The sequence below is a fragment of the Rhinolophus sinicus genome, linkage group LG10 (genome assembly GCF_036562045.2).
Source record: "Rhinolophus sinicus isolate RSC01 linkage group LG10, ASM3656204v1, whole genome shotgun sequence".
Classification (NCBI taxonomy): Eukaryota; Metazoa; Chordata; class Mammalia; order Chiroptera; family Rhinolophidae; genus Rhinolophus; species Rhinolophus sinicus.
The window spans coordinates 21672529-21697973 of NC_133759.1; the positions used below are offsets into that span (position 1 = coordinate 21672529).

Below are 25445 nucleotides of genomic sequence, written 5' to 3' on the forward strand. Positions count from 1 at the left end.
TTTTTACTATTTATATACATGCAGGTATTTCAATTTATAAGTTAAAAAGGATTATAATAAGTTGTATATTTGAATTTTATAGCAAATACTATATACGTGTGTATATACACACATATATACATATAATTATTAAATACTGTCAACCAGATTTGTTCTATATGGTATATTATATATATGTATATATGTATATATATATATAATATACACACACATATACATGAAAAAATCTGTTTCATCCTTCTTAGATGGCTATTCAAGTCATATTTCCTAAATGATAGTTAATCCTGCATTTCATTTTCTTACTAAGATTAGCTGTGATCATTTTCTTTGGTTACATTAAAATACATAAAGGCTCATCTGTTGTTATAGTAGCCTGATTTCTTTTCTTTCTAAATTTATTTTAATTAATTTTTATATTTATTTTCTTTAATTAGCACCATACATTATAATAGTTCACAAAATGAAATAGTGCTAAAAAACTTATAAAGGAAACTTCTTCCCCCTATGCAGCTCCTAGCTCTCTTTTCCTAAAGTTTTAATTCTGTTTAGTTTTTTTTTTCTGGTATTTGATTTTCCACTGTGACAGCTGAGGATTTAATTTTTCTTATTCCATCTACCATCCTGCCAATACACTTATAGCACAATTTGGGGTTAAATCAATATTTAATGTTTACATTATTACTATTGTGTGATTATCATTCAATGTTGATTACCTTTCCTTTCTTGTTGATCTTTTTGTTTTTCTTGTTCTTCTGTTTTCTTTGTTTTTCTAGTTTTTTGTGTAGCTATTGTTTCTTTTTCCCAGATCTTTCAAAAGCATCATGAAAGCCCTCTCTGTACTACTTACACATGGGCAAACATGGCAATTACTCTCAATTTTGTTCTCCTGACCATCCAACTCCCATAGCTACTTGCTGTAATATAGACCAGATTTGAATTTAGTCTGCTACACAGGCATTGTTCTGGAACTTTCATTTGCTGCTTCTCTGGTTGGAGTCTCTGTTTCTTACATCCTACGTCTTTCTCTTTCTTGTTTAACTCCTCTGTTTTGCCGAAGTGTATCTTCCAGTACTTTCCTAAGAAAGTCCTTCAGAAGTTATAATTTTTCGATGTTTGAATGTCACAATATATTTTTATGGGGCCCTTGTACTTTATTGGTAATTTGGCTGGGTGTAGTATTCTCAGAGGAAAGTCATTATCCTTCCAAAGTTGAAGGTGTTATTTTAATCTTCTGATATCCAGTTTCACTGTTAGGAAATCCAGTATGTTCTGATTCCAATTGCTTGATACATGAACTGTTTCACTTCTCTGGAAACTTTTAGGATGTTCCCTTTACCCTCTGCTTTGGACGGGTCTCTTTTCATTCAGTGTGTATGGAAGGAGGTGTGCTCTTCAATCTGGAGATTATAACTTCAGTTCTGAGAAAATTTCCTACATTATTTCTTCACAGCTTTGCTCCCATCTGCTTTCTGTTTCCCCTATTAGAATGCCTATAAGTCTTACATGTTTATACTAAATAATCTACTAATTTTAAAAGTAATTCTTCTTAGTTTACAGCTCTTTGTCTCTTTGTTCTATTTTAGAGTTATTTCTGCAACTTTATTTTCTTGTGCTTCTATTGAATAACTTTATCATATTTTTAATTTCCCCAACTTTCATCTTGTTCTTTATTCCATTTTCATGGAATCCTGCTTTTATTCTCTCTCAGGATAATATACACATATAGATTTTTTTCCCCTCCAGCACCCTGCATTGTTTCTACATCTTCTAGGCCTATCTTTTCTATATTCTTTTTTTCTGTTTAGTTTGATCTCTGTTTCCTGTTGGAGACTTTCCTCAAATGTCTGTTGAACCTGGACTGGTCTTTCATACATTCAGGAAAGTCACTAAGTAAAAGGCTTTTAAAAGCTCTGTGAGTTTCAGTTAAGCCTGTCATCTGGTGGACTTCATTAGAGCCCAAAGGAGCCTTTCCTTGAAGACCCCCAAAGTCATTACTTAAATTTTTTGTAGAGAATGCACCTTCATTACCTTGCCAGAGGCAATGTCTGTCTGTCTGCTGTCCTTCTGCGAGTCACATGGGTAAAGGCGGCTTAGGGAGGCCACGTTCAGTTGTCCCTTGGTCGGTGCCCAGGCTCTGCAGGCTTTGCCCTTATATGCTCAGCCACGTGGGTTGGGACTCATGCTCTGTGCCGTCCTCCATCTACTTTACATTTTCCAAAACTTCATTGGACTCTCGCAACCTCTGTTGTCTTCAAGCCCATTCTGATCATCCCTGTGGGTTAGTAAATTTACAAAGATACTTTTCCCCCTTCATGTTAGCAATGTTTTGAGAGCTGAAGGAGATAAACACATATGATCAATCCACCTTTTAACTCAGAATAGGCAGGCTAGTTACATTATTATGTCTCCACATTAGACTTAACACAATATACCACTTTCATGTTTAGTCTCTAACTTTAATAAGAAATATATTTTTTGTTGTTGCTTATACTCATATTGTAAAGGACTCTCTAGAAAAGTTACTTTGTTTTACAAGAGTAAGCAAACTTTTATTTTGTTTTTCTCTGTTCTGCCCCTCATTGCCTAAACTTATTCTAACTAATATTTATTAAGCTTACACTTAGGAGTTATTAATTAAAAAAAATGATTTTCCATTTTCAAGACTGTTTAGCTTTTCATGAGGCATTATTTTTCTACTTTCGAATAAAGAAGCAGTGATCAATCTCAAAACAGAATTTTCTCCTAATTCAGTTTCTCTCCATTAAAGGAATTATATGGACAAGGCATTGATGTGCTACCATTATTTCAAATGACTATAAAATGATTTTATGACTAAAATTACAAAATAAAATAGTGATATGTTTTTCTGTTTTTCAGTGTCTATCATTATTGATATAAATATTGACATTAGAGACTCTTATTTTTAAGAGGTGTTATGGTTAAATTAAAATCTTACAGCATTAATTTGAAACCAAATATATAAGATTCCCAAATTTTAGGAGGTTTAAATAAAGCTACAATTCATAGAGTCTATAAAAATAGACTGTGGGGTGTGTGTGTGTGTGTGTGTGTGTGTGTGTGAGAGAGAGAGAGAGAGAGAGAGAGAGAGAGAGAGAGAGAGAGAAAGAGAAAGACAGAGAGACAGAGACAGAGAGAGCAAGAAAGCATGTTACCACAAAGGGGCAGCCTTGTCATATTGTATTTTTCTCTTTTCTTGTGCTAGAAGGTTTATTTACTCCCAGAAAAGAAGCAGAGAGTTGCCAAGTGATGTTTAAGATGCATGAGAGAAACTGTATTGCAAATGTGACCAGAACAAAGCTTTAGAAAAACTAAAATTTCCCTCTTCTTTTTTTTTTCTCACTATAGGTGAATTAGATGTTTTAAGATTGAGGTTGGTTTGCAGTTATTTATAGTGAGCATTCTGGCTTGAGCTTGCCTTCATGCAGCAGCAGAGTAGAAAGTACTAACATATTTAGGTATGCACAGTTTTACAAATGGTATCTAATTTTAATGTCTAAATATATTTCTGCTTAAGAGACTGCATCTTTTAATGACTTGTGCCATGAAGCATGTCTAGGCCTTGCCCCTGCATTTATTTGCAGCCTTGGAGGCGACACAAGGAAACAGACCCTGACTCAGTGGCACGTTGGGCTCAGCGGATTTAGGCTTGGTGGGCCACATATGGTCAAAGTTGGCCCCAAAATGCTTTAACCTGCCATGTAAGATCCATGTTGTGCCATCCCATAGAGAACGACTCTGCAGGAGGGAATCTGCTGAAAAGCACTTGCCTTCCACCCCAGCATTTCACATGTCTTGGCTTTTACAAATACTCGCTTTTTAATGTAAACCTTACATGCCCCCTTTACTCTCTGCTCCAAAGTAGAAAAGAAGGAAAAAGGAAAAAAGAAAAAAAAAGCAACAACGCATTCACTTATAGGTGATAGAATTCAGACACGGGCTTCAGTGCATGAGGTCACATGTTCATTCTGCAGTAAAACAGGCTGTGTGTATTTCTAGATGTTACTCAAATGATATTTGGCTGTTGCTACTGGTAATAATAATATATTCCTCCCCTGGAAAGACTATGGGTGAACAGTTCTTTTCACAACTACCACACACAGGAAAAACTGTGACTAATTCTGCCTATAGGGTCTTCAAGTAAGGAGTTAAATAGGAGAGTTAAATGCATTGCAGGAAGGCAGCACAGCCAATAGGAAGGATTAGAGATCTGAAGCAGTACAGTGTGCCTATGGACTTGTACGATACTGAATACATCATGACAATAGAGACTTTGGTGGGTGAGGACCTTGGACTTGACCTTTGGTCAGAGACTTATCTTCAGAGATTTCAGATCGGAAATTATGCAATCAGGTTTGGATTATAGAGGAGAATTGTAATGCAGGTGAGGGCACACCAGGGTCTGACTGGAGACAGATCCCAGTTTTAGAGATGTATCAGTTAGGATGTTTGGATGCAACAAGCCAGGCTACCAGTGGCCTAATCCATGAGGACACGCAGTTATCTCAGAACCAGGGGTCTGGAAGTTGGCAGTTCCAGAGCTGGTTCAGCAACTCAAGAGGTCAGCCACGATCTAGGCTTTTCCATCTTTTTTCTCCATTATCCTCAACAGATTGACCAGAGCTCCAGGCATCATTATTCAAAGACAGGAAGCAAGTGGCAGCTAGGATGAAAAAAAAAATCTGTTCTTCAAATGGCTATCTCCTTTTATCATTAAAGAAACTCTTTCACAGAAGGTCCCTATTAGACTTCTTACATTGTGTTAGCCCATCCCAAGTCCCGTGACCACCCTAACTCTAAGGGGGACTGCTAAGTGAGTTTCCAGCCTTAGTAGTTGGAGATGAGAAAGGGAGAGGGGGGGTGGCCCATGGCTTTTGGAGAGCTAGCCCCAGTATTTGCCACTAAAGACTCTTGCAATTGTCCAGGAAAGATGATGTGCATTTTCCTATGGCAGCAGGAGAAGATGATAGGGTGGAGGGACTAGATTCAGCAGTTATTTGGGACCCAGAATTAATAAGATTTGGTGGCCAGTTAATGAGGTGTGTGAACAGTTGAGAAAGAATCAGAGTTTTGAGATTGTGATACCATTGGCAGAGAATTGGGGGAGGAGATTTGAGGTGTAAGATTTTGGACATATTGAGTTAGAAATCTGATTATATCCTTTTCCTGGTTAAACTCCGTCAGGTAGCTCCCTATTATGTTTAAGATCAAGTTTCGATTCCTTAGGGCACCCAAGGCCCTTTCTTTACGATCTCCCCCATGCCCTTTGCTCTGGCCTCATGGGTCAGATTGCTTTTTTCTGAACTGACCAGGCTGTGGTTGTGTGCTTCTGTGACTTCACACATGTCACTCTCTCTGCCTGGAGCACACTTCCTCACTCCTGCTACTTAATTCAGACATCATTCCTCCAGATGACATCTTTGATGCCAGCCTCTGATACATTCTGGTTCTGGGCTCCCTTAGTCCATTGGGCTTGCCTCTCTCATAGCACAGAGGATGTTGGTTTATGGTCATCTCCTCCTCGAGGTAAGGGAAACCACTTGCCTTGACTTTGTTCCTCTGAAATCACTTAATCAATGTTTATTGAATAAATGGATAGAAGAATGAATGAACACGTGAATGAATAAATGAACTAATGAACGAAAACACATCTCAGTGGAAATATTCAGAAGCCAGTTACAAATAGGCAATAATGAGATTTTTGCATGTGAGATTTCGTGAGTCTGAGATTTTGATGTGATAGCCAAGATTTCCTGGAAAGAGTGCTTGATGCGAGAGGAACCAAGGATTAAGGTGGAAATCGTGTGCATAACTGGAGAGAGATTTAATAGGTTCCCACTGTCATCTCAGCAAACAGTGTAACCCAAAGGTGTGAAAGGAAAGATTTTACTTTCTTGAATGCCTCCAAAGTTTGAGAAAACAAGTCAGATCTGTCTTATATTGCCAGAATCCTTGGCATTTTAATTGTTTCTAGAGAATTAGAAGATTTAATTGCTATTAGTTGTCTTGACGGCTTCTGAGAAATGTTTGTCATTAATAGAAAAACGAATTAGTATTGCACTTCTTTTGGTAACTCAAAATCCTTATATGCATATGATCTCATATACCTGTAAAATCTCCTGGTCAAATATGTATATAATGACTCTACTTATGGGTTTTGTAGGTCTCTTGACTTACCTTACTTTGAACTAAATCTGTGGTTTACTTCCCATTAACCACATATAGTGTCTATTTGAATTTGAGCTGACACAGAACTTTGAGTGCTCTTAAAAGACGACAGAACATTGAGTCACTTGTGTTGCATACTCTCATACATCTGTGTGGGAAAGGTAGCCATGGGATTTCTAGAAAGTCTCTCAGTCAACATATTGCCTTTCTTGCTAAGAGAGCAAGAATATTTTCTGTGAAGTCCACCACAGTTTCTTTATATTGCCATTGGGTCATGTAAAATGAGACAGTGAAGCAAATTCAGTCAAATCCTATTTCTAAAATAATAATAATCATCATCATCATCTCACAATGTTGGTGGGTTATTCTGCAATTCTGAGCTTTGAATAGTACTTGGCTCGGAGGAAAAGTTGAGAATGGCAGTCCTGGGAAAGTAAGAGCCTGTTCCTAACCCTGGGCCAGATAGTTGTTATGCTCTTCTGGAGAGACAGTGGACTGGGTGGGAGAATATGGGAGCATCAAATCTTTACCACCTTAGGAAAACATTGGAAATGGAAACTTTCCAATGTTGGGTTTATAAGGCTATATAAGTTTATATGGCTGTATAAGTACCAAAAATGAAAGATAACAGAGTTTATTTTAGTGTGTGCTTTCATATCGGCATATTGGGATATGGGTTAGTCCTCTGAAAAAGTTGTAATGTATAGGGCACACTCTGATGTATTCTGGATGTGTTTTCATTCTGTGAGTTTTCCCAAAGTGTGTTCTCTGAAGCAGCATGGTGAGTAGGTGGGAAAGTCTATTTTTACAGACAAATTTCATCAGTACACTGTACTACACATCTGATTTCGTGGACTGAAACATTGGAGCCTTTTGGACTTTAAAATGTTACCACAAAGAGTGAGAGAGACAGAGAGACAGAGAGACAGAGAGAGAGAGAGAGAGAGAGAGAGAGAGAGCGCGCGAGAGAGAGCCTGACCTGTTTTTATAAGAATCTGACTCTTAGCACTCCTACTTAATATTACAACTATGTGTGTAGTTTCATTATTCCAAATAATAGTAACCAGAAACAAACCCCACATTAAAAATGATTTTAAAGAGCCTACATTTAGTAAGGACATTAGTTTCTCCCAAAATCCAGTGTGCTGTAGACATGGAGTTACCTAGAATTCAGAAAGCACGCTTGTGTCAGGTGTTGAATTTTTTATCCTGAAGCTCTCAGTCATAACAACTCCATCAATAGAAAACAGTAAAATAGTGATGCTGCTGATAAAAAGAAATATCTTCACTCTGCCTCATGGGTAGGGACTGCACTGGGGAAGGGAGCTTTGCAAGAGTGGAAAGCGGCAGGGGGGAAGAGCGCCCCGGTATACCAAAGTTAATTCCCTTCCTCCTTCCCCTGTTTTAAATTTTTAATTTTAGACTTAATTAGCATTCAACTTGTTGAATTAGAACTAATATAGTTAGTAACAGCTGAACTTCAATTGGAAGAAGGTCAAGGAGAAGTTTTGGTGGCAGGGATTAGAAATCTGAGTGGCCTTCAGAGGAGGAAGTGCCAGTGAGATGGGTTTGTTGAGGGAAAACTCTGAGCACCTTTCTGGGAAACCCCTTCGTATCCCCCATGGAGCCCTGGACAGAGAGCATTACTGGTGACCCTTTTGCTATGGAAGTTGGAGGCTGGTCACTCCATTTACTGAGGCAGAAGGAAAGAGCGAAACTGTAGACAAGATAGGGTTGCAAGGTGGATATCTTCCTTCTGGCCCCTTACACAGTTGTGCTCAAATAGACTCCTCTGTTATCGACTAGCATTATAGAGGTTTCAACTGATCCTTTCCTGAAATTGTCAGTCATTCCTTGCTTTCACTTAGAGAAGACATCCTTAAGATTTCAAAAATGTTAGCTATGCTTCGAAGGAAAGAAGCAACCACTATAGCTGTATCTCTTGAGCATGTACTACAGGGTAAAAGTCTTATAGTCATCAGCTCATGCCGTATCTGAGGCATATTTCCATATTTACAGATAATAAAAAGGCTTAGAGAGGTAAGGAAACTTGCTTAAATCACCCAAATAATAGGTGACAGTGCCAGGGATGAACCACGTCTTCCTCTACAGTTCGTCACTCATCTATGTATCTTAATAGTATTCCCTTAAGAAAGGAATTTCAGGTAAAGAAACAGGCATGTATGAGGGCACCAAGGTGCTCATTATCAAGTGCTGAGCTTTGTTGAAATGGACATTTTAAGTTGGCCAATGAAAACAGAGGTCGGTCATCCGTACACAGCCTGTGGAGTCCTGTATCACCTGGCCACACCCTCTGTTTTCTACCCTCCAGCCAGACTGGCCTTTTCTCAGTTCCTCAATAGACCGTACTGACTTGATCACAGGACCTTTGCATGTGCGGCTTCCTCAACCTGGAAGTCTCTTCTCCACGTTCCTTTCTTACCTAGTTAACTCCTGTTCTCCTTTACATATTTACTCTATCACCATTTTGTCATGGAAGCTTTTCATGATCAGCTGTGTTCCCTATAGCCTTTCATAACATCATATATTTACTTGTTCTTTAATGATCTTATCACAACTTCAAATTTACACTTATACATGTGATTCTTTGTTTAATGTATCTCTACCACTGGTCTCTAAGGGCTATGTCATTGTGGATGATTTCTGATGAGTTTGCCATTTTATCTTTAGTACGTAGCCCAGTACCTAGAATATAGTAGATGCTTAGTATATACTGGGGGTGCCAAATAAATGTATACAACAAGTATACACTTTGGTCAACATTGCTCAAGCAGTAGTTCGCCATAATTAGAAGTGTCTGGATGCTGATGGTAACTACTTTGAGCACCTTTTGTATTTGCAGAAGTCAAATGTGACTTGTGTTCATCCTTTGTTATCAGTATATATCGTGTATTACAATTTTAAAAGTTTTTTCATTTGTTAAAATGTGTATACATTTTTTGGCACCCTCCCTATTTTTGTTGGGCAAATGAGTGAATCAATGAATAAATGGACAGTCTCAAAGACCAGATAGGGCAGCTGTAATCTTTATGAAGAATAGCAATCAGGAGACCTTCTGGTGCTTATATAGGGTCCTGTTGTGTTGAAGACAAAGGTTGGCAGATTGTTACATACCATGTAAAATGGATAAGAAGGAAATGCTTTCTTTTTTTTCTTGTTTATTTTTTTTTAAAAGATTTTTATCGGGGAAGGGGATCAGGACTTTATTGGGGAACAGTGTGTACTTCTAGGCCTTTTTTCCAAGTCAAGTTGTTGTCCTTTCAATCTTAGTTATAGAGGGTGCCATTCAGCTTCAAGTTGTTGTCCTTTCAGTCTTAGTTGTGGAGGGTGCAGCTCAGCTCCAGGTTCAGTTGCCATTGCTAGTTGCAGGGGGTGCAGCCCACTATCCCTTGCGGAGTCAAACCGGCAACCTTGTGGTTGAGAGGACGCCCTCCAACCAACTGAGCCATCTGGGAGCTCAGCGGCAGCTCAGCTCAAGGTGCCGTGTTCAATCTTAGTTGCAGGGTGCGCTGCCCACCATCCCTTGCAGGAGTCGAGGAATCGAACTTGCAATCTTGTGGTGGAGAGCCCACTGGCCCATGCGGGAATCGAACCGGCAGCCTTTGGAGTTGGGAGCTTGGAGCTCTAACCGCCTGAGCCACCGGGCCGGCCCTTATAGGCCATTTTTGAGCAGAGTAGCTGAGCAATTTGTCCAGTGTCACACCAGTAGTAAATGACAGAGTAAGAATCTGAGAACTCAACCAGAGACCACACACCTTTTCCATCTGAAGGTTAACAGCTGCAGGCTGTAGCAGAAACATGCTACAGCCTTTAACATTTCCTATATCATTTGTTCCATCAAAGGAGATGTTTGGTTTTTTTTAATCCTAATTCTTTTTTGCATAACGTGCTATATGTAACGCAAAGGGAAAAACAAAAATGTTTTCTGTTGCTGCTTTTGAATATCTGTTATAGCTCATGAATGCTTTTATGACCACAGTGCCTGAAATAAAACCATTTCCTCTACTCCAAATATGATCACAAATGAGAAAAGAGTAATAGAAACATTACTGCTGCTACCAAAATCTTCCAAATGGCCAAACAATATTAGCTTTTACTCGCTTTAAGAATACTTCTCAACCATCTGTGTTTTTGCAGACATCAGTCTGAGTTTCTGCCATTTATCTAAATTAACTGGAGTGAGTAGAATCATTGTTGAGTACCACTCCTTAGTTTCTGCCTTTCAAAATCAATGCCATTTTTAGAAAAACAAGATAATTTCTATGTAGAATTAGAACTAAAAGTTAAAGTATTATTTTAGATTGCAAATTGGTCAAGGTTTATGAGTGCTAAGATTATAGTGAGCCTCTAGAAATATTAAAATACTCTACTATTTCTATTAATAGTAATTTTCTCCGTTACAGAATAGAGGAATAGAAAGGTTGTAGCAAGCCATCTTGCTCGTGAATGGGTCTTAACAACACTTCATATAATTTAGCCCTCTAACATTTCCCATTTGTTAAGAGCACTACTGGTTTGAGGTAGGTAGATAGATAGATAATAGATAGACACATCCATATGACTATATATATCTATATATTTATCAAAAGCTATCTGTCAATCTATAGTGATAAATGACATCAAGTCCTTGCTGTCCTGGATCTTGCATACTAGTTAGGAATGACAGACCTTAAACGTATAAATGAATATTAAATAAATGAAAACAAGTTCAGATAATGATAGGTGTCAAGAATTAAGTAAATGTAATAGAAGGGTGTTCAGGAAGGGAACACATTTTTTATAGTATGGTCAAGAAAAACTTTCTGAAAACCTAGGTAATGTATGTATGGCCTTATATGCGTATTAGGCATTTAGCCTTGGTTCTTAGTATTTATCAGAAGTCTTTGTAGAATTTTAACCTCCTTAAGTGTGGATGTGTGCTCTAGGTTTTTCAAAGTTCCTTTAGGCTCTGGAATGGCGAGTGATGTTTTGGAGGGAGTGGTGGAAGCAGGGAGGCTGTTGAGGAAGTGTAGTTCAGTAACGTAGTTGAGACTTCACGGGGGCTTGGACTAGGGTGTTAGCGGTTGTATTAAGTATCCATTGCTGTGGCACAAATTCCTGTGAAACTTAGCAGCTGAAAACAACAAACATTTATGTGATCACCATTTCCGAGCATCAGGAATTCAGGAGCAGCATGGCTGGGTGGTTCTGACTCAGGGTCTCTCAGGAGGCTTTAGTCAAGCTGTTAACTAGGGCTGCGTCATCTGCAGCCTGCACTCCCTCTTGCAAGAGGCTCACGCACATGGCTGGCAATTAGTTCTGGCTTTTGGCTGGGACTCAGCCTCTCGTTCTCCAGGGCTGGTCGGGTTCAGCGCTGTGTTTTTGCGTAATCATGGTAATTAAGTCTCTTGAAATGTTGGTAAATCTGTACAGTGAGGATATGAAGGGTAAGTTTCTACCACCTTGCCCTAAGTGTTAAGCGATTTAAAAAAGAAGAGTATCTGTAGGTGATTTGAAATGTACAGCTAGTGCTAATATTAAATAAATATAAGTATTTGGTGTTCTAAATTAAAAATCCGAATTTATGTCGGTATAAACCCGAATTCATATTTATATTGGTATGTAAATATTTTGAGGTGATTTTGAACATCATAGTGTGATTTGGTACCAATAGATTACATTTAGTTCAGGTTTTTAGATGTTCATGGTGGTTATTCACGCTTACCTTATGTTTATATATTTATTTATTTTTTGGACAGATGAGGTCATGATTGCCATATGCCACAATATTAAGTTCATTCTATTAATTTGACATTATGAAAGATAATGTAAAAAGTGAAATCACAAGTTCAATGAGTACTTTGTCCTATGTTTCAGTCAGCAAGACTTTAGTTTTTTTAACGATAAACCTTATTATGTCAAAATATGTAGCATAATGTCGTATTATATGTATGCCATTCATTAAGGCTGTGAGTGGTATGGAAGATTGGTACATAGGACATTCTGACAGAAGGTAAAAAAAAAAAATAGAAGGAAAGCTTTCAGTTGTGAACTGTAACAGTTATTGTAAAACTTAAGGAATGATGCTAATGCTGGGAAAATATAGTAACATTATTTTGTTTTGTGAATTGTAGCTGACTTTGGCCTGGCAAAGCAAAAACAAGAAAACAGTAAACTCACATCTGTTGTTGGAACAATCCTGTATTCCTGGTAAGGACACTTATTTTATGGCTCTCAAACATCATGCTTAACTGGTTTGGACTTTCATTTCTTTTCTTGGCTCACAAAGGAAAGACAATTTTAGGAAAAGAAGTGTATTTAGTAAGTTTTCCCCAATTACTTAGGTAATATATGTGTATAGAATTATGTATCATTATGTGTGTATAAAACAACAACCAATTCTCATTCCTCTAGGGTAATTCTGCTCCTCATGTGGACTACTTCTATTACCTATAAATTGAAATGATCCTTGGCACGTTGTAGGTGTGCAGTAGTTGTTGAATGAAGCTGTGAATGCGCTAGTTGATTTGCTACCCAACATGGCACTTGGAACATTTTATTGCACCTGTGGTTTATAAGATTCTTTTTCTTTCTTTCTGCCTATAAACATTCAAGGGCAGGGGAAGGGTCTTTATGACTTTATATGTATTTTCCAGCATCTGGCGAATAGTAGGTGCTTCATAAATTTTATTGTGTGAGTGAATAAATGATGACATATATACTTAGACACGTTTACAAGGTTGGTTGCTTTACGGATAAATGAGTGTTTATATTTTGATGCATCAAGACACTTGTAGCTTCTTTAGCATGCATTGAGGATTGCTTTGCAATCCATTAATTATTTTGAAGCGAGAATCTTCTTTTGCTGATCACATCACATTTGTCTGAATCTGTTAAAATTAACAAATAGCTATAGTAGTTAATAGAAATAGCAGCTTTCAAGGAAAGTGTTTGAAGTATCATTCATCAGGTCAAACAATCAAGACACGTCCATCTTCTTTTTAAATCTCGTCTATTATTGTGCAGTTGAGTCCTAGGGATAGAATTCAGAATGAATCTTCTTAGGGGAGGGTAGAGATTGTCTGTAAATATAACAGCCTCATTTAAAAAACTCCTTTCATAAAAAAATGTTCCGAATGGTGCTTTAGAGGGTGAATTTTCATTTATTTTACTAGAAATTTCTTACATATTTGTTCTTGAAACTAACTTAGAAGATACAGAGGTTGGTGACCATGCTAATATTGTACCTTGAAAACTGCAAGTTTATCTGTACACTTAATCTATTAACAACATGGCTGACTCACCCATTACTTCTGCTAGATGAATAATTTTTCTTTTGTTTCACTTTGCATTCTTTTTCAGATAAAATGAAACTTTAATCACAAAAGTGTGATCATATATTCCTGAACAGATTTGTTTGTCAATCAAAATTACACAACAAATAAAATACAAACTCAAATTTCAGTCGATCATACTTACGATAGGCAGATTTATTCCCAATTTTAGAATTTTAGAATTGCTAATATTACTCTGTGTGTGTGTGTGTGTGTGTGTGTGTGTGTGTGTGTGTGTGTGTGTGTTGGGTGGGAGGGAGAAATCTCTAGAGGATATAGGAAGAAATCTAAAACCTGACAAGTATTTTGCTTTATTAGCCCACAGACAGATTCACCTTGTCCTTTAAGTTTTAAATTAACTGAGCATTTAGGAAAAGTGAACCTCCTAATGTAGTTAATCTATTATTTCATTTAGGTATATCACAATTATTCTATAACATGTACAGTATATCTTATTACCATTCGTCTTTGTATCAAGCTTTTCATTTTTTTAAATTGCTGTAAAAAGTTATTTCTACTTCCTTCTCCTACGTCCCCTGTCCCCTAGTTGTTAGAAATGGCCCTTGTATGATGGGCTGTACCATGACATTGGGCTCACAAGCCATTTTTTCCCTCTCGTTTTTGATGTCTTCAGCTGAGCCTGGAGTTAAGAGAACTCAGTCCTAAATTATATTCTATTGCTTTCTTACTTTGGGATTCTCCAGCTGACAAGGATTCAAGTGAAATCCTTTATTTGGGAGGTGGTTCCAAGAAACACTGGTCGAGGAGTGAGGAAATGAGACAGAGAAGAGAAAACAGCCAGAACAGGGAACGTTAATAATCAGACTCATAGATTATTATCTGGGATATAGTGTAGATGTTTCAGCGTTGTCCTTTATGCCGAAAGAAAGGTTGTAGTACGTACTTTATTTTTTAATTTTTTTTCCAATCGTAAGTGGGAACACTTGTCATTGGCGAGGGCTGCGTTGGGAAGTGAACCCCCCCAGGTACTCTGGCCTGCCTGGGGTGGGCTGGGAGAAAGCCCTTGGGCAGAGACTCCTGGGACATTGCTTAACAGTATGATGCCAAAGGCTTGCATTGGGCATGTCAGTAGGAGGGGACCTGGCCAGGGTCCTGACACTGTCAGCTGTCATAATCTCTCAAGTTCTAATTGTTCCAAATTTAAGGTGTTTCCCAATAAATTGTTTAATCTGTCCGGTTCCTTTTGAATTTTCCGTATCCTTATTTTTGAGTTTTCTCTGAGTTTGTAAATTGGATAAAAATAGAACAAGGTATCTTTCATAGTCGCTAGTCTGAGTCTCACACCTTCATGCCTTTTCTTGAATTGCCCCTGTAGTCATCCGCAGGGTATGTCCCTCCACATTCTGTGATCTTTGTGTGATCCATCCTTCTGAGCGTCTCTGAGCCTATTGATGTGGATCTGGGATGCCTGTCCCTCCCCTTCAGGGTCCCCAGAGTTTGATGGGCTTGATGTTCCCATGTCCTTTTGCTCTTGTATTTTGCCTTTGCTTCCTTAGATAGTGACTTACTTAGTAGAAGAAAGTTCTCTTTATCTGTTCTTGTAGGAAGTGCCTCAGAGCATTCTTTATTTTGTATCTCAGCTGTTAGGTAAATGGGGTGTGAGTACTGGACTGATTGTGCTAGAACAGAAGGTCATTTCCACCTCCTTTTCTTCCTCTGGTTTGATTCATTATTAGGCTGGTCTTTGGAAATATTCTCCAAATATGGTCTTTGGTTTGATTTTTTAAAATCTCTATGTCCTACTCCAATTCCAGAGACCAAAGCTGTACGTTATTTTCAACTGCATTTTCAGATTCAGATTTTAGAGTTTGAAGCTCTGAGAAACATGTCAGGCTAGTTCTTCACAAAACACATATTTGGGATTGCTGGATAATAAGCAAATATGATCTAATAAAAATGGAAAACTTTGACTAATCCTGGAATGAGAATTCTTTGAGACTTTATTGCTTAGCGTAATCCCATTCATGTTATGACATTAGATAATTAAAAGAAAAGCTGGTGTAGTTTTCAGTGGATGGATCAAAATAAACCTGTAGGTAAACCAGGACAAGTAGAGTCAAAATGAAGCATTCTGAACTATTGACTGTACCTCGTAAGTTCTTAAGAAAGCTATAATATACTCAGAACTCTGAAACTGTTAAATGACTTAAACCACTTCAGTAACTTCCAAGGGAGCTACAAGCAGACAACCCTACGTGTTCCAGCCTCTGTGAAGTCATCCAGCTTTACCTCACCCACACTTAACTCTAGCAACGCTTAGCTGTTCCCTCTATGTTCCCTCTGACCACAGGGCTTTTGGCACATGCTGTTTCCACTGCCTGGAATACTCTTTTTTCCCACTTGTCATCTGGTTAGCTCTTTCTCATCCTTGGCCTTTCAGCTGCAAGGTAGCCTTCTCAGACGAACCTAACCTTCCCTAAACAGGGAACGTTTCCCCTTCCCTGTACACTTTATGCACTTTTTCTTCTCAAAGTTGAAGTGTTTTGTGATAGGCCATCATGATTTTGCTCATCACTGTCCCCAGTGATGAGCCAAGAGTTTGGCATCCTAAGAAATATTACTATATGAATGATCTAATACTTGCATGATTATGAACAGTACCTAAAATAATGAACTACAAAGAAAATTGCTCCTTTCGCTGTAACACATTTTTCATCCCCTATCACTGTCCCCCTTTGCTGTTCTTCAGATCTCCCAAATGCTCTGACCTGGATGCTTTTCCTCCAGGTAGCTACAGTTTACTTCCTTACTTCCCTCTGGTGTCTGCTTACATGCCACTTTGTAGAGAGGTTTTTCTGATCACCTGCCCCAAATAGCAACCTTCTTCAGACTCCATCTCTTTATCTTGCTTTATTTTTTCATAGCGCTGGCCTCTATCTGACATTAGGTTGTTTTTTAATTGGTTTATCGTGTGTCTCTCCCACTAAAACAGAAATTCCATGAAAGTAGGGCTGTTGTCTCTTTTGTTCACTGTTGTTTCCCTGGGGCCTAGAGGAGCAGATGGACAGAATCCTAAAACATCTTTTGAATTATTACAGTGAAAATAAATAATTCTGGGTTTTTATTGTTTTTGTTTTTTTTTTGTTTTTCTTTTTTGGTTTGTCTGAAAATGTCTTTAAAAAATATTGAGCAGTAATTGGGAAAAATTGACAAATATAATTATGTATATTTAAAATGTATAATGCAATGATTTGATAGACAGACAATGTGGGATGGTTACCAATATCAGGACAATGAACATACCCATCACCTTACATAGTTAACTCTTATTGGTTGTTGTTGTTGTTGAGAGAATGCTTAAGATTTACTCTCAGCAAATTTCAAATATACAGAACCATATTATTAACTATAGTTTCACCATGTTGTACGTTAGATCATCAGAACTTATTCTTCTTATAACTGAAAATCTGTACCCTTTGACCTTCATCACCCCATTTCTCCTTCCTCCCAGCTCCTGGCAACCACCATTCTATTCTCTGTTTCTATGAAATCTACTTTTTTGTTTTTTTTGCCTGGCTTATTTCACTTAGCATAATGACCTCCAGATTCATCCATGTCGTTGCAAATAGCTGGGTTTCCTTATTTTTATGGCTGAATGATATTGCTTACATTCTTTATTTGAATGTGATTAAAAAATCCACGTGCATTTTTATCAGGCTTTAAAGAACTAACAAGTCTTTGAACTTTTCTGACTTTTGCCTCAGAGAAGCTCAGAGTAAGTGTTTTCAGTTGGAAACAGTCAGTACCTTGGTGCCAAGGTCTGTTTTATTTTATTTTATTTTTTCCCATTATTTACTTTATATTTTCCATAGTTACTGGAAGAGTGAATAATGGGATCAAGTAGGTTATCAGTTTTTAAAAATAACGTGGAACTATTATAAATTATTGAGACAAGCATTCTTTTGTGATCGATAAATTGGCCCTGAGGGAAGTTGCTAAAAAGGAATTTTCAAAACTAAGAACGTAATTGGAAAAAGAACGTAATATTGACAGACATGGTGGGTTATAAGAGTACAGTCTCTGGGATTAGACTGCCTGGGTTTAAGTCCTAGGTCTGCTGCTGAGAGTTATCAATTATTGAACTTCTCTGTTCCTCAGTTTCCTCAGCTGCAGATGAGGAATATTAATAGTGTCTACCTTCAAAGATTGTTGTGAGAGTAAACGAGGTGTGCACGTCGAATGCTGGGTATGGCCTGGCATGTGGTAAGCGCTCACTAGATAATAGTGATTGTTGTTTGCTGTTAGTCTAAAATTTGAAAAGACTGTGCTCATTTGGATGTATAGATTGTATTGTGTCTAAGAATCAGATTCATTTTTTAATAATCACAATAGAGGAGAGTTACTTGTGCTGTGTTTATTTATAGCTCCGTCTCCCTGCCTGTCTCTACATTTGTTCCCTGGCTGGCTGCTTTGGTTACTAGCAGGGATGAGGATTTTTCTAGCAGCCAGGCCCAAGCAGCTGAGGAGTATAAAAGGGAAGGAATATGAGCTTATTAGCATGCAAAGGCGGGGAACCTGGAGGTACAGAATTTTCCAAAGTGGTTCCTTGAACAGGTGGGATGCAAGGATGCTTTTGCCTGTAATTGCTTTTATTTATGGCTTCTCCGTAGCCTAGCAGGATAAGATTTACCTGAATAATATTACCCCTCCCTTCACCCAAGGCTCTATAAATACATACAACACATACACACTCAGAGAATTGTTTTATTACATTATCTGTTTAGGTGAGGTAGGTGGGACTTTTGAGTGAACTCAGGATTTCTTGCACACATTGAACTCTAAATACATCTTAATGACTCAGTGGAACAGGTCACATGGTCTTGTGAAATTAACATAGAAGTTGCTAAATAGAAACTACCAGAGAGCATATGTTAATGATGCTCTACCCCATAATGTCTTGAATTATGTTGCTAACCACATATTTTTACTTATTTTTGTTTATCTAACACGTGTAAAGAGTTGACTAGGTGGCAGGCACTGTTGTAACTACACTAAATATTAAGTCATTTAATTCTCCAACCTCCTTTAAGACAGGTGTGATTATCTTAAGTAACCTTTTGGGAGGTTAAGTGATCTTAACCCAACATCACACAGCTAGGAAGTGGAGGAACGTGGATGTAAACATCCAAGTCAGGCAGCCTGACCCGGAGGTGTGTGTTCTTAACCGCTCTGCTAGGCTGCCTGCTAACTGAGTAGGAAATCACTGGTAGATTCCACTGATATGTGAAAAACTAGAAATGTCGCACTGTGGTTGATGGCTGTTTCAGGGACATTGTGATTTGTTCTTTAGAACGCCTGCATTCCAGGTAATGTTTATCGTACATTTATTTGCCGAATTTTACTTTTATTCAACTGAAAATTCTTGTTTAAAATGTTTTCCTGATTTCCACAGATTTCTCGTCATTCAACACTTTATAAATACATTTTAGATAGGTTTTGAATACTAACAGCAGACTTAATAATGTCCAGAAAACCTTTCGGAATTAAAACTGAAAAGTTATAGACTTTCTAGAAAATAAAAAAATAGCAATTCCAAGTTAATAACATTTATAGCCTCATATAATTTTGACATTTGTAGTATGTTTTGAATCTACTGACAGCGTGGGAAGTGTATAGGTGGGGGGAAAAATACAGTTTATAGTATATAGTTAGGATATGGCTAGTTTTCATTTTGTGTGTCTCTGGCATTGCTAAATACTTGGCTTAGCCAAGATTAAAAGTCTAAATATAGATGCATGATGCCACGTACATTATGGATTTTTCAGAGTCTGCTTTGTTCTGAACTGTCCAAACGGCAAGAACGGGGCTCTCTGCTGATTGATTTTGTCAGTGGAAGCCCTTGCTGCTTTATCAACTGGTTATTCCAAATCACTTGTCTTCAATGTCTATATCTTAATTTCCTTACCTTTATTTTATTATTTTTAAAATTTTTATTGGGGAATATTCGGGAACAGTGTGTTTTTCCAGGACCATCAACTCCAAGTCAAGTTGTTGATTTTTTCTATCTAGTTGTGGAGGGCACAGCTCACTGGCCCTTGTGGGAATCGAACCAGCAACTTGGGTGTTATGAGCACTGTGCTCTAACCAACTGAGCCAACCAGCCGCCCCTCCTTACCTTTTCATAGTCTTTATTTTTACGAGTAAATATGGGTCTGTAAACAATGGATTTCTTTCTCCATATTTATTTACTTGTCCTGTTTGTCACTTTAAACATTTGATACCCAAGTCTTTATGTAATACATTCCACATTTCCCCTTGGAAGGAGGTGTGAGAGGGATCACAGAATGGTCAGACATCTTACTACAATAAAATGATTTTGTGAGAGGGATGGTGATCTCGTCAAAATAAATGCCCTTATATATTTAACACAAATCAATTTGTTAAATAATTAAGAAATTAAAAGAATTATTTGATGATGGGAAGATGTATATTTTGGTCCTCTATTGCTATCGAATGAATCATCCCCAAATGTACTTACTTAAAACAACAACAGTTTGTGTGGGTTCATTAGGCAGTTCCCCTGTTGGTTCCCCTGGACTAACTCGTGTGGACACATTCAGCTAATTATTGGCTCAGCTAGGAGGTCGAACATGAGTTCCCGTATCTGGCAGTGGGTGTTGACTCTTGGCTAGGGCTCCTTGAGTCTCCTCCAGGCAGCCTTTTGTTTACATGACTGTGCTGGAGCAGCATTCCAAGAGGGCAAACAGTGGAAGCTGCAAGGTCCTTTAAGGGCTAGCCTCGGCCATCACTTAACATCCCTCCTACCACAAACAAGTTGAGGCCAGCCGAAATTCAAGAGATAGGCCAAGAAGTACAGTTACTTCTGGTTGGAAGGAGCTGTACAGAGTTTGTGGCTGTATTCAATAAACCATAATATAGCACTGTAGTCCAGTCAAAAATAATCATAAGACCCTATGTGGCTTCAGAATTTAAGAACTGTGATACAAAGAAACAACTGTTTTAAACATGAACAGCTGGCACTTCAGCCCTAAATCTGCTCAGAGTAAAGTGGAACAGTCTGGATCCAATCAGGAGACAGAAATGGCTTGGTGGGTTAAACGGGAAGTTTAATAAAGAATGATTAGCTATGATAAAGGAGTAGCTAGAATGTATAAGGAAACTGTGCATGGTACCTTCAGGCTAAGGGAGAGCATCCAGGGAAGGACAAACTTGGAAGAGGTTAAGACCTCACTGCAGAAGGTGTGATTCAGCCCACTTGCCAGCAGGGAAATCGGCTGGATGGGCCGGGCTGGTGCTGGTCTGGGGCTGCTGGGCAAGCAGGAAGCAACCCTCTGCAGGACAGGTGGGTGAGTAGGCAGTCAGCACTCACTCCATGGCTGGGGCATGCGGCAGGAGGGTACAAGGCCTTCAGCATTTGAGGGCCACAGGGAGGGAGGAATGGGGTCAAGTCCAGGTATTGCACAAGCCTGAGAACTTCAGAGGGTGCAGACTGTGCCTGGACGCTGACTTCTGTGTTTAGGGGCTGCAGAAAGGTGATCACCAGCCGGAGGCTGCAGGTTGCAGAGGGACAGCGATTTGGCCTGTGACTGGGCAGGCTCCCCTGTATAGTCTTGCCCCTGTACTGCCTACCCTGGCCCAGCCAGACATTTCAGGAAGTCTCTTCCTTCAATTGCTGGTGGTATTGCCCCTCTAACACAATCTACAGAGAAAGCTTAGCATGGTGCTCACTTTAAAGGAGAAATACTTCAAGGAAAGCCATTGTTTACTGAAGAGTGCATTAGAAGCTAGGAAGCATTAAGTTGGTAGGGTTTGACCCAGCACACCTGAATACAGCTACATACTGCCATGACGCGGTCAGTGCTTTATTTCTTCCACACAATAGGTATTACATTTCTCTGTGCTTCCAGCTTTGGTACATCTCAGAGTTGTGAAAATGAAATCATCCTTCACTTCAATTCTGAAAGACTGAGCATAGTTAGGGGACAGCAGGAGCTATGGTGTGGTGGGGTTGGGATGTATGTTGAAATTATGGGAGACATGGAATTTTCCTCTTGGTGTTTATAGAACATCTCATACCATTATAGAGTATCTCTGAGCCTGACAGTTACTTAATGGAAGTGCTGTTTTTTGGAAAATTCACAGAATAAAAACGGGAAAATGGAATGGAAGAGGGATGTATGCATTTACCATTTTCCCTGTCCCTTATGTAGTAGCTGTCCCAGCACTTGTCAGGAGTTGGTGACTTAAGTCCTTTTCCAGACAAAGCTTGTAAGAGCCGTGATCAGGTGCATATAGAAAGTGCCCAGATACAATACAGAAAGCCAGGGGTAGAACAGGGACCTTCCAGTACTACAGAATTTGAAGGAAAGGCCGGTGGGGATGGGGTGGGTATCATATTCTATGTACTAGGTAAGCATTATGCAAAGTGACTTACATCTTCCTCCTAGTCAGCCATTATGACGGAACTTGCTTGGAAGTGAATCTGGATGACTGATAAAATGGTAACAAGTCAAAAGTGAACAAGAAAAGAGATAACAGTGATGAGGGTCAACAGGGAAAGGAAAGAGTAGGGGAAGTTAGAGGGTTTAAATAATGGGAAAATATGAAGGCCAAATTACCATATCAGGGCTAAAGGAATTAAAGAAACATTTTAGTTATTTTGCAGAGCTACAGTCAACTTGTCTTATTCTTATGAATGTTACCCCAAATGACCTTACCCGTCACATTTCCCTTTACATCAATTTCTGTCATAATTTATTTAGCTAATTTTAATATTCTACATTACTAATTTTTTTAAACTTAATTTTAATGATTAATTTTTTAATTTTGAATTTTGGAATGCTCATAACAATCCTAGGAGAGGCAGTAGCACAACACCAAAAAAAGAAAACCTTTTTTGAAGTGTCAGATGATGTTTTCTCTAAAACAGTAGGATAATAGTTACACATCCAATACTTTGAAATTCAAGCTGCCCTTGGGGGAAGGATTTTATAAAAAAAAATACATAAAAACAAAATAATAAACTGTCAATCTGTGACAATACTATGGTCTGTAATAAAATGTCAACATAAAAATTTGAAAATGTGAGCTGTATATAATTTTGATACACATTGGCAACACTCGACCATTTCAAAACCTTCTTTTTCTCAGAAAGTGATACTTCCAGGATCCACACATTTGGTGGTTAAATTTTGAGGATTTTATGTATAAATTACCTAATGTCATCTTAGTGCTCTAGGCTTTCAAGAGGGCTTTATTCCCAAGAAAGCATTTGCCTCTCAGTCTACCCAGCTTCCCTCACCTTATTTTGTCTGAATTCATTTCCAATTTTTATAACAGTCTGCTTTATTCATAAACTTAGCAAACAGTGCACCAAATGGCAACAGTGAAAGAAGTAATGAGATGTCAGTGGTTTTGCCTGTAGGGCTGTGGCTCCCCTTGGGAGCCAACATGACCCAGTTCAGACGGTAGAACTGAACAGCCTGGGTTTAATCCTGGCTCTCATCTTCCTGTTTGACTTTGGGCAAGTGACTGCACCTTTCTGGGCCTCAATTTTCTTATCTGAAATGTTGCAGTAGATGGTGATAATGATAGTTCCTACTTCATAAAGTTGTTATGAGGATCAAAAAGACTGATAGAAAGGAAAGGAAAGGAAAGGAAAGGAAAGGAAAGGAAAGGAAAGGAAAGGAAAGGAAAGGAAAGGAAGGAAGGAAGGAAAGAAGAAAGAAAAAACAGCTAGATAGCAGTAGCATCTGGAGTATAGCACAGATTTAATAAATAGCTGTTATTATGCAGGAGCAACAGCTTTATTCTTTAGGAAAAGATTTCTTTCCCTCACTCTACTCCAAGTGTGTCGTTTAGTAAGTTCCATTGCCTTAGAGATCTTGCCTCCTTGGCCATACATGGTTTGCCCAGACTTGGCACTTGTCGGTAGGCCAATAAAGAACATTTAATTTGTGTCCTTTCTTGAAGCCAAGACTGAACAAGTGCTTATCTGTTTCATTTTTCACCATCTTCATGACTGGTTAAGGGGAAAAAAGTCTCCAAGGAAGGTGATTGATAAATTCTTTTCATTGTTTTGGGCCTATGAACATTTCTGTAGCCAGAAAACCAAACCAAACCAAACCAAACATAACAAAAAATCAAGTGTTTGGATGTCTAATTGAAGTCCTGCTCTTATGACTTGAAGTTCTTTTCGGAGTTTGGTGACTACAAAGCAGCTGGTCAATACCCACCCTTTACTTATTCTTCCCAGTGAAAGGATCTTTTAACTCTTTTCTCTTTCTTCATGGTTCTAACCCTTTAATTCAAACTTCTAGCTGTCCTACAAAAACACAACTCATACAAACCCTTCTGATACCTTGGGAAAGTCACATGAATTCATCTGATGAGGAGGAATCTGAGTTCCTTTCTAAAAGTACAATTTTAGTGCTGCATTTTAACTCAAATATATGTATTTTCTTCACATTGGGGTTGATTTACTTCAGGACTGATGAAACAAATTTAAATTCTGAATGTCTCCAAAAGATTGTCCAGTCTGTCTTCTCTTCCTTTCCTCCTTCCCCACAGTGACTCTCTCTGGAGCTTCCCTACAACAGTTAGGCTTCAGGCAGTTTAGAAAGAATTTGACTGAAAGTAAATTGGTTGTGGAGACAGTGTAGTCAAAATAATGAAATTACTATAAATAAATATTTCTCATCACTGATTTTAAAAATCTATGGAAAAATGAATTTAATCTTCCTTTTAAAACTGTGTATATCTGTCATTAAGATGTTTTGAACCTTAATTGATGGATACAGCATTCCAGAACAGGAATATATTTTATAAATCTCTCTTTCTTATAGAAATAAGAGAACCTTCAAAGGTCAAAAAGCTGCTTAATGCTTCAGAGCCGTTAGATGCTACCTCATGAAATTCGCTATTTCTTTTAAATTACTAATCTGTTTTGTTTGTAGCACTTAAGAACTTTATTTATTTATATGCTGGTTGCCTCCACTAGTAGAATGTAAATTCCACGAGGTCGGGGATTTTTTGGTGTGTTTTGTTCACTGCTGTGTTCACTGTTTTGTTCACTACAACAGTGCCTGACAACATAGTAAGTAGGTGGTCAATACATATTTATTGAATAAATTAAAATATGATTGACACTCCAAGCAAATGGAATCCAGACAAAAGCAGGTGTATCCATACTGATATCAGATGAAACAGACTTCAGGATGACAAAGGTAACAAGAAACAAAGATGGACATTTCATAATGATAAAGGGGACTATACAACAAGAAGACATAACAGTCATCAATATTTATGGCCCCAATCAGGGAGCACTGAAATATACCAAGCAACTTCTAACAGAACTAAAGGCAGAAACAAACTAAAACACAATTATAGTAGGGGACCTAAATACATCATTGACAGCAATGGATAGATCATCCAAACAGAAAATAAATAACGAAATAGCAGCCCTAAATGACACATTAGATGAAATGGACATAATTGACATTTACAGAGCACTTCATCCTAAAACATCAGACTATACATTTTTTTCATTAGTGTACATAGAACATTCTCAAGGATAGACTATATATTGAGACATTAAACTAGCCTCAGCAAATTTAAGAAGACTGAGAACATACCAAGCATACTTTCTGATTATAAGGCTTTGATATTGGATATCAGCTGCAAAAAGAAAGCAAAAAAAACCACAAATATGTGGAGATTAAACAACATGCTTTTAAAGAACGACTGGGTCAAAGAAGAAATAAGAGAGGTAAAAAGATACATAGAAACAAATGAGAATGAAAATATAGCCTACCAAAAATTTTTGGGATGCAGTGAAAGCAGTTTTAAGAGGGAAATTTATATCATTACAGGCCTATCTCAAGAAACAAGAAAAATCCCAGAAAAATAACCTCATGTTATACCTTTAAGAACTAGAAAAAGAAG

General features: G+C 38.1%; 1 protein-coding gene across 6 annotated transcripts in view; it reads left to right on the plus strand.

Annotated features, from left to right (window-relative positions):
* NEK10 (NIMA related kinase 10) overlaps positions 1-25445 on the plus strand; it is a 181135-nt gene that overhangs the window by 72286 nt on the left and 83404 nt on the right. For all 6 annotated transcript variants that reach the window (XM_019745290.2, XM_019745292.2, XM_074312742.1 and 3 more), the window contains one exon: positions 12321-12396. In XM_019745290.2, coding sequence (XP_019600849.2) covers positions 12321-12396 — 76 coding nt within the window. The remainder of the gene's footprint in view (positions 1-12320; positions 12397-25445) is intronic.